Consider the following 10,821-nt stretch of genomic DNA (forward strand, 5'->3'; position numbering starts at 1 on the left):
GCTTAACTACGAGGACCAGTCGCCTTGGGGGTGTTTAAGAATGGTCCAAAAAAAAAAACTCATCCTGATAACAACCTTGGATAGTAAACATATGATTAGTCACTTTATGTACATAACACAAGTGATAAATAAATGTCACTATTAATGCACGGACTATTAACAGATACATACAATACATATGTAACTAATTTAAAGTTACTTTAAAAACTAGTATAATAACTAATTGAAAACTGCTTCTTAATGTTAAACATACTACATGTTAAAAGTAGAAAAAAAAATATTCTTGATACAATTTATACTCATAATTTTTTAATTATAATTTATGACCCCTTGTCTGAGGCTATCCAGACCCCAATAACTGAAAAAAATTCAGTACAGAATGTAGTAAAATTCTTTAAGTATTTTAATATTAACTGCTATAAACCAGATTGTGAAACTTGAAATAAAAAAACAAAAATATCATAAATAAAATAATGGCAATTTATTTCAGTACAAAAGATTATTGTTTCAATTAAAATTTCCAACTCTGAATATAAAATTACTCTTTATTAAATTAAACCAAAATTAAATGATGGATCACCTTTGTTGACATACATTTCATGCAAGTTTGTTGATGAATTCCTAAACTACAAAATGAATTTCAGAAAAAATAAAATGGTTTGTAAGTAATTTAATAGTAGACATATCAATATTTTAAATTAACATTTTCCTAAAACCAATTTACAATAAATAACAGGCATTATATACCAAATATTTATAAAATAAAATAACTTTCAAGACTGTTGGTATATAGTTCACTTTAGAGGTTAAAGTCAATGAACCATAACATCAATGGTTTTGCTAACTTAGTGAATGCAACAAGCAATCAAATCAATATTACATTTGAAATAGGATGAAATCATTTGTTAGAAAAACACGGATGAATGTAAAGATATTAAATTAGCAGAAAACCCCCAGTCTTTATTAAACCACTGCAATATCACAATAACAAGGATTATCAAAACAAAATTTAAAATGCCTAACAAACAACATAATAATCTTCAAACACATTCCACAAATTATTCTTACTATGTGTACAACAATACACAACTATTAATATAAACATAAACAAAAAGTATTATCCATGAAGAAAAGTAATATGTTAAGTATAACAGCAGTTGTCAACGACAAAACACTACTATTGACGTTGTCAATAGGCGATAAGAATATTATTTTAACGAGAACAGTTATAAAACAACTTTAATAACAAAACTTGCTGGCTACTCTATTAATATTTTAAATACAAGTCAACTGAAACAAATTAAATATTATAATTAAGAATTTTAATTAAAAACAAAAAAAACGCTTCCTCCCAGAAGAAATGTAAATTCGCAAAAACATTATGTAATAATAAACTTATAAGCAATTCTACACTCTATCAAAACAAGGGTTCTAGAATACTAAACTGTGCTGTGTCAAAAAAAAACCAAAAACAAATTATATGAAATAGTAGAAAGGTTAGCTAGTGGTCCAGACTGGGAACAATCAAATACAACCTGCTCTTACCTATAGTAGAGATGAACGTCGTGTTAAACGCATCTTCAGAAAACCTAAATAGAACACATGTTTTTCCCACACCTGAGTCTCCAATTAACAATAATTTAAATAAGTAATCATAGGTTTTAGCCATTTTTATAAGGTAAATGTGTGGAAATTTCCGTCACTTGTCACTTCCTTACTCTCCTTCCATAGGACCTCCGCCAACAAGATCATTTATTGAAGATACTCTGATGACTAATCACACAGTGTTTTGGAAAAAGTAAATAATCACATTTCGAGTGATTTTTTTTTAATGCAAATTTTTTTATAAGAAAAACTACAAAAAAATGTTCAATTCAGATTTAATTTACTGATAACATTTTTAGTAATTACTTTTTTTATTCTATGAATAAGTAACTTACAATCACCAATTTTAAATATATCTTTCAGATTCAGATTATTAAAGATTAACTATTACAATATGGTTATAAAAATGGTTGATAAAGTTTACATAGAAGTTACTTTAAAATTCATTTGTTTTTTTTTATATATATACAAATTTAGTTATTTGAGCAAGTATTAAATCAGCTGGTTACTGTTTTCGTTGTACGTTAACTTGCTAATAGGTTGGGTTGTTGTTGGTTTTGTTCATAGAATGTCTCTGGTAGACTTAGGAAGGAACAGTGTTGTAAGTTTAATAACTATTTTTTGTTCCGTAAAATAGAATAACCATTATTACGATGCTTTTATGAATGTAATATTTATCAGTTAAACATTACTATTTTCGCATTTTGTTTTCTTTTAATCATAAGTAACTGCTAAAAGAACATATATGCATTTATTTTATTTATTTCTCAATTCATAATTGAATATTAACCTTACATTTAATTATACCGTAATTAGCCTTAATCATATTCCATAATCGTTAGATTGTTAGTTTTTCAAAATGTTTTTGAGCGTGTTATTTTTTTTTAAAATGACACTAAGAAGCATTCTTACCGTACACCTCGACCTAGACCCATCGAGTCAATCATATTCTTGTATTCATTGTTGCTGTTTCATTCGTGTAATTATTCAATTAACCTTCTATCTTTCCATTCTATTTTTTCCTTCTGCTCCATCATTTTCTGCCTTTTCCAAATATACGAAATACAGTTTCTTTCATCCTTAATTCCAACCAACCTTAATAGCCCCAATGCCTTCTCTGTAACTATAAGCTCTTCTTTTTTTGTAAACGTTAAATTTAATTAAATAAGTTATATTAATTATATAACTTCTGGTAAACTATACTATATATAATTCTTTAACTCTGGTAAAATATTCGCTAATGGAATTATAAGAAAGACAATCGACAGGTCACTAACAGCCAAATAAGTTATTTCAAAAGGTGTCACATTAGGAGGCAGTAGCACAATCAAGGATGGTAATATCAGTTTAGTGAGTGGTTGGTAACAATTACTTAGTAATTGCTTGGGTTGTATTATATGCATATACAGTTTAGAAATGGTAACCATGCATAAAGAGTCTGTGTTAGAACAGCTATTGTAAATTTTCGGCAAAATGTTTTTGAGACTTTCTGCAATGAATATTTATTAGAAAATATTTCCTACATGCAGAAAGAGGTGTTGCAGCATAGAAATATGAACAACTGAGTAAATAAATTCTCTCAAACACACTTTAAAATTTATCATATACCAAACATAGTCACCTTTTATTGTGACAGATAGAAGAGATGATTTAAATTTATTAATGATAGACAATATAGACATTACAGTCAGGTGCTTTTCTGGTTTATATTAACTTGTATATAGATGAGATGGAATCTACCAGATATTTGTTATTTTCCTAACAAAGTTAATAGTTTACATAACACATAAAAGCTAGTAATGCATGGATATTATGAAATTTATAAACTAAATTCAAAATCCCTGTACTTATGTATTAACGCCACCGCAGCTACAGCTTTTATTTAAAAACAAAGTAGTCAATCGGATTTCGGTGAAAAATGAACAGTCTCTTTATTAATTTTAATAAATGGTTATTTATATTTATTTATTTTATAAATATAATTTAACCAAACTTAACCTACGCTCGCTTCGCTCGCTAGCCTTGACTAATTAACACCATAATTTTTTGAGTATTTATTTAATAAATTCAGTAATTATTGCAATTATTTAAATAATCAAAACACTCCTGTTAATAAGTCAAGGTTAGCGAGCATAGGTTAAAATAAATAGGATAAAATAAAATAATAATAGGATAAAATAAATAAATAACCATTATTAAAATTAATAAAGAGACTGTTTTGAATCTATGTTAAACTCTGTATCGGCCCATTTTCCACCGAAATCCGATTGACTACTTTGTTTTTAAATAAAGCTGTAGCTGTGGTGGCAGTAATACGTAAGTACCAAAATCCCTTTTGGCATGCAAGAAGGTGGAGCTAGATTTCCACCCGTGCTGAGTATGGAAAAAAAATTTCCTCAATAAAATGAAGGAAAACTTCAAATTAACTCAATATGACAATGGGTGCATGTGAAAAAAAGTTTCACATGTTTAGCATATGACAAGCCCATCTTACAATTCCAGCAAAATTTTGGTGATCCCTTGCTATAAGGATTGGTCATATCAAAAATTGTTTCAGTCAAAGGTTTTACGTAATGTTTATAGGACCACTTTACTTGGCTTAACGACCATTTGAAACCAATTCGATACTGTGCCTATTAAGGGAGGTATGATATTTTTGTCTTCAAAACCCCAATTTTTCCATCCCCTGGGCCAATGGTTGGTGATTTAAAAAACCTCTACCCACATAATTTGTAGGTCCGTATCCAAAGAATAGTAGGAACTTTAAACAAATTTGATATTTTACTTAGTAAGAAAGTTATAGCGATATTTTGTTGTTTTTTAAACCCCCCCAATTACATTCCCATGGTCCGATTTTGGCCATTAACAAACTCAACCAAGATTTTCAGAAGAGTTATTTTTAAGGAACAATTTGAAAGTGATAGGCGCAAAATTACAGCAGTTATCATCTCCACAAGAAAGTGAATTATATGTATATTTAAACTTTTGTGCTGACGGTAGTTGAAATTTTTCAGAAATCGAATCGCCCATTACAATAGGTAGCTTTCTTATGAAATGTACCTAAAACATTAGATTGTCCAAAAATATAATGAAATAAACTATTTTATAATTTGGGGGAGATTTTACCTATTTACAAACTTGTAAAATTGGATAATTCATTCTGTTTGAAAAATAGATATTTAACATAAAATTAAAAACAATAATTTATTTTTAATTATCAAAGATATTTTACTGATTTTGAATAAAAGTCCATTTAAAACCATGGCCTCATTTATATTAGACTAAAAATCGAACCTTTAATTAATATTACAACATTATTTTCAAGTCATTTAAATATAAAGTGATGAGTTATTAAAAGTGTAAGCTGCCCTATCTTATTTGTATGGTATTATAATAAAATATAATATTAAATTTAAACTTGTTTTTCATATTATAATTTATTATAAGTGTGTCATTACACGTGTAGTATTCGTATTTCTTTATAAATTTTGTTTTTATAAGATAGGCATTTTTAATATTATTATGTTCTATTAAATTAAATGTTTTTCTCTTTAAGTTTTAAATAGCAAATATAATATTTTTTTTATAATTTTAGATCAGAACACTCTTTTATAATAATATTTTGTAATCTGTCATTAGAATATAAACAACAACAAATATATATATATATATATCCTTTTACTTCAGGGTTATTATCCTTTTTTTCTGTTTAGCCTCTGGAACTACCGTAATGTATTAGTTCAGAGGATGAATGAGGATGGTATGTATGAATGTAGTAGAATGTAATTGTCTTAGACAGTCTCAGGTAACCATTCCTGAAATGTGTGTTTAATTTAATCCCAGCCATCAAAGAACACTGGTATCCACTATCTAGAATTCAAATCCATGAAAAAGTTATTCTTGCCTTTGCTAGGATTTGAACCTTAGAACTCAACTTCGAAATCAGCTGATTTGGAATGACCAGTTAACCACTAGACCATCCCAATGGGTATACCAATTAAGCCTGCTACTCTTCAAGATCTGAGAAATCAAATTGTTACAGCAAGGAATTCAATAACCAGGGAGCAGTTACCAATAAAAATAATTTGGGACCAATTAAAATAATTTTGTTATTTATAAATATTGATTTTTACATCCTTGTACAAAGTAAAGGAAGTATTGTGATCACAAAAAATTTCAGTAGGATTTCAACAGAAGTTTCCATTTGACCATCCCCGAATCCATTTTGAATATTTTCGAAGTGACTTCTGTACATATGTATGTGCATATGTATCTCCCTCAAAAACGATTAGGCATAGAATGTTGAAATTTTGGATTTATCACTGACATCTAATTGTGCACCTTCCCTTTTGATTGTAATCGACTTGACCAAAAATGCCCAAAATCTAAATGTTTTGGATTTTGGAGTTTTTCGTAACTGGAGTAATAAGCCCTCATTGAGAGCTACTCAATGATAAAAGTGGTACGATGTAAGTGGTACTTATATTCATTGGTTCCATAGTTATAGCCAAATAAAATTTTCATCAATGAAATATTTGGCACTTAGCAACGGGAAGATACATTGGTTCGAATCCGACTTCGTTTCCTCTTTTTTTTAATTAAAAATACATAAAATTTTATTTCATTAATAACTTCTGATTTTTTCATATTTTTTTTTTTATTGTTATTATTGAATTATTATTAATTGTAAGCTTGTTTTTTTACAATCGGAGGTTAATAATTATTAATAAATCATTATAATTAAATTTAAAAAAAAAAGTTATTTATATATATTTATTAAAACAAAGAAAATATTTCACCGGTGCTCAGGAGGGGATAAAAAATATTTCCACCTTAAAGTTAAGAAAAACTTCAACTTTACTCAATATGACAATGGTTACATGTGAAAAAAAGTTTCACATGGTTACCATATGACAAGCCCCATCTTATAATTCCAGCAACATTTTGGTCATCCCTTGCCATAAGGTTGGTTATATCAAAAATTATTTCAGACAAAAGTTTTTTTAGGTAATGTTTAGAGAACTAACGACTACTTTAAACCGATTCAATACTGTACCTATTAATGTAGGTATGGTTTATTTTGTCTTGAAAACCCCATTTTTTCCATTCCCTGAGCCAATGGTTAGTGATATCAGAAAACTTTGCATACATAAGTTTTAGGCTCTTATCAAAAGAATCGCAGGAACTTTAAACAAATTTGATATTTTACTTACTACTAATGAATAAGCAACCCCCATTTCCACCCCATGGTCCGATTTTGGCCATTAACGAACTCAACCAAGATTTTGGGTAGATTTTTTTTTAGGGAACAATTAGAAAGTGATTGGCATAAAATTACAACAGTTATCGTGTCCACAGGAAAGTGAATTATATACATAAACGTTTTAGCTGGCACTCTAGTAGTTATTTGGTTAAGTGAGAACGTGTCTGATCCATAACCATGCACACATCAGTTCAAATCCGACTTCATATATATTTTTTAACTTTTTTTTTAATTTAAATATATTGATTTATTAATAATTATTAACCTCTGTAAAAATTGTTGAATTAAAATGAAAAATACATAAAATTTTATTTTACTAATAATTTCTGATTTTTTTAATATTTCTTTTTTTTATTGTTATTATTGAATTATTATTTATTGTAAACCTTTTTTTTTACAATCAGAGTTTAATAGTTATTAATAAATCAATATATTTAAATTAAAAAAAAAAAAAATATATATATATGAAGTCAGGGGAATGTGCCTTCCCCTTGTGAGATCCAAATATTTCATTAATTAAGATTTTATTTGGCTATAACTCTGGAACCAATGAAAATAACTACCACTTATGATATATCATTGAAAAGCTCTCAATGAGGACTTATTACTGCAGTTAAGAGAAAGTCCAAGCTTTTTTGGTCCAGTCAAGTCAGTTTCTTGTGTGGTTTGATTGGCAGATCCAATACACAAGGATTTGACATTTCAGTGAAGGGAGCATTTTATCATTCACAGAATAGAAGGGGATGTATTGTGAACATTAATTATTTAAAGATTTCAACAACCAGCTGTTTCTACATCACCAACAGAAAGTACTGTATTAATTTTGTGAACGTACCAGTTGGTCAAACATTTTTCACTAAATTTCAGTCTTATTGAGCCTCCATTTCTTACCATTTTCTTCATCATCAAATAGAAGAAAAAACTAACTAACTAGTTCTTTTACAAATTTTCTGTATTAAATATGTATTTTAAGGATTTTCTTTGAACTAATTTAATTTATTGGATGAAATTTATACAATTTTTGATCGTACATTACTTTGGTGTAACCTTATAATGATAGTGGCTTGCTAAAAGTGATGATACAATCATTTAATTAAACCAAGATTTCATCTGGCTTTTGATACCATACCGTAAATATATCTTGAAAACTTCACCTTATCATCCATTCCTACTCCAACATTAGTTATAATAGAATGAACTCTACACATTTTATTCCCTCCAACAAAATAGTTAGCTTCATGGAAAGTATAAGTATTCTAGTGTAGCTTATTTATAATATATCATCACACATAGCTTGAGGTAATCATTGTATTAATTACACTGATAGCCTTAGAAAAGTAGAAATGAAATTTTATATTGTAGGCTATGTGATTAAACATACCAGAGTAGAAACCCCAGATTTTATTTTTAAGGCACCCCCTGGTATAACATCAAATTCCTGATATAATATCATCAAAACCTTTAGGTAATAACCAGAATTTTGGCTTTGAACTCCCCTTTATATAAAGAGTAATCAGATCCATGCAACCAGTGATTCAAATAAATCAATTTCCTTATCTTGGCTATGAGAATCTTACATAAAACAATGTGTCAGATACCTTTTATGTATCATAATTACAGCATCAACCTGGCCTCTGCATTCAGTGACAATGTATCAACTAAACTGGTCACATCTTAAAATACAATATTGTCCCAAAACAGTGTTTTCTTAACTGTCAATACGAAAAGTCATAAATTTATTTTTTCGTATTATTTGGGAGTAATACCAAAATGTAAATTGGTTGATGGTTATTAATCTTGTAAGGGTGCTCCTTTTTTCTAAGTAATAAAATTGATGCAGTCTTCCAGGAATTTGAGAAAATAGCATTCACTAAACTCAGATTAGAGTCAACAGAGAATTGATGCAATATATTAACCAGTTCTTTTACATTGCTTTAATAGATGTATTACTGTCCAAACCACTCCAGCTTTATGACTTTGATGCTTAATTATACTAATTACAAGAGCAACAAAAATAGGTATTTGTAATGTAACTCTACCCACATTATTATTACTAACTTCATCACACTGCTCATGCACAGGCTAGTAAACTAATCTGAAGTATTAACTGAAATGCTGGCCACACAGATGTAACATTTTGCGTACACTTTCTTTCTGGTTTAACTATTGGGTCTGTTTAAATATGTCTTAATATGTTTAAAGAAACTTGATATGTGGACACTAGGTTCACATTTATTATTATGTGCTCTCTTAATCTTTGATGAGAAGAACTTTAGCCTGTTTTCTTACTGTTGAAAGTCCTTATCATCTTCAGCTTTACATGTTTTTTTATAAATCATATTATCTGTTCATTTGAATAAGATATCTAACCAGTTTTGCAGAAAATGAGTCACAGTATTTCTTATTTTGCTAACACACTAGTTTATACATAATGATATTTGCAAATAATATAAGCTTCTGTTGTGCGAATCTTTCAATACTTCAAGTATATTTCAAGTAGTATACTGTGAGTCTTTCTAATAATTTTTTAATTTATAGGTTTATTGAAAGAAAAATTCTATAAAAAAAAAATAAATGAAAAAACCATCATGATGACATCATGGGAAGAAAGGCAGCGACAAGTGTTACTTGAAGGTCATGCAGCACTTGAACGTACTTCTGATAGTATTCGAAGATCAGAACAAGTAGCTCTTGAAACTGAAGCAATTGGAACTACTGTTGTTGCTGATCTTGATCGACAAAGAGAAACTTTATTAAGAGCCGGCCGCAGATTAGATGATATTGATCACGGTTTATCCAGAACTCAAAGTATTTTAAATGGTATGACACGACATGTTTTAACAAATAAATTATTACTTATTCTTATTATTATTTGTGAGTGTGGTATCCTGTCATCACTTGTATATCTTAAATACCTTCGAAAATAATAAAAATGTGTGTATATTTATCATTAAAAAATTATTTAATCTTTGTGATATAAATATATTATATTCTAGTTATTAATCATTAATATTATGTAATACCTAAGCCAAAATAAAAAGTAATATGTTTATTATATAATCTTATGTTTAATAAAATTAATTTTTTTATTTGATTTTTTGTATTCAAATCAGTATTTCAGTCCGTGATTTAACTAAAAAGCTTATTATATTTTTTATGTGTTTTTCCAATATCTTGGAAAAGAGATTAAAAGGACACCATGTTAGTATATCAAAATAAGAAAAGTAAATACTTTGCATCAAATTACCCGAACATCATTCAATGGCACAAAACATCAGTTTCTACCTTTCCATTTTGGTGTTAAAACTGTTCAAAGCTAGGTTGTAATAGTTATATTTTAATTTTAGTGGCTCATAAATCCAATCCATACCATCTCCAATTCACCATTCTGTTGATGGATTATATTCAAAAATATTTCCTGCATGCTGGTTCAGATATATGAGAAGTAAGCTATAGATATAATCACTACATGAACAAAAGACACAGCTGCCTTTATAGGTCCTAAATATACAAATTGCTTAAATATTTGCAGTATTATATAGATCAGAGAAATGCACAACTAAGAAAGCAACGCTGTAGAAAATCTGTTAGTAGAGATCCAGCTTCAGAGTTTATAGAGTTCAGTTAGATAGCTACATGTACCATACCATCTCTCCATTCTCCATTCTCAACCTTTCCTTTTTATTTACTAGACAAGGTTTTTTCTTTTCTCAAATCCCTGATCTTTGAAGTTCCTTAACCTGTCTGACCTTGTAATTTTCAACATTCACCTTACAAATTTCATTTTGTATGCAATGCATTTTGCTTTTATTTTTTTTAGTTTTATGTTTCTTTGTTACCTTGATTGGTGTCATAAGTCTATTACATAAGTACTTTCTGCGTATGTGTACTACCATTAGATATTGCTTCAGAGGATGAAATGAATGAAATTTTTGTAGCATGTGAAAATGCCA

General features: G+C 28.4%; 2 protein-coding genes across 2 annotated transcripts in view; one reads left to right on the forward strand and one right to left on the reverse strand.

Annotated features, from left to right (window-relative positions):
- Nucleotides 1-1,760, reverse strand: part of Rab8 (RAS oncogene family member Rab8) — a 44,282-nt gene extending 42,522 nt beyond the window's left edge. The window contains exon 1 of the mRNA XM_075366245.1: nt 1,546-1,760. Coding sequence (XP_075222360.1) covers nt 1,546-1,669 — 124 coding nt within the window. The 5' untranslated portion in view covers nt 1,670-1,760. The remainder of the gene's footprint in view (nt 1-1,545) is intronic.
- A 310-nt stretch (nt 1,761-2,070) lies between these two features.
- On the forward strand, nt 2,071-9,962 carry Vti1b (Vesicle transport through interaction with t-SNAREs 1b). Its single transcript, XM_075365274.1, has 2 exons — nt 2,071-2,206; nt 9,407-9,962. Exon 2 carries the CDS (start codon nt 9,457-9,459, stop codon nt 9,793-9,795), a length of 339 nt encoding a protein of 112 aa, XP_075221389.1. The 5' UTR covers nt 2,071-2,206; nt 9,407-9,456; the 3' UTR covers nt 9,796-9,962.
- Nucleotides 9,963-10,821: the final 859 nt, after the last annotated feature.

Source organism: Lycorma delicatula, chromosome 5, assembly GCF_047948215.1.
Source record: "Lycorma delicatula isolate Av1 chromosome 5, ASM4794821v1, whole genome shotgun sequence".
Lineage (NCBI taxonomy): Eukaryota > Metazoa > Arthropoda > Insecta > Hemiptera > Fulgoridae > Lycorma > Lycorma delicatula.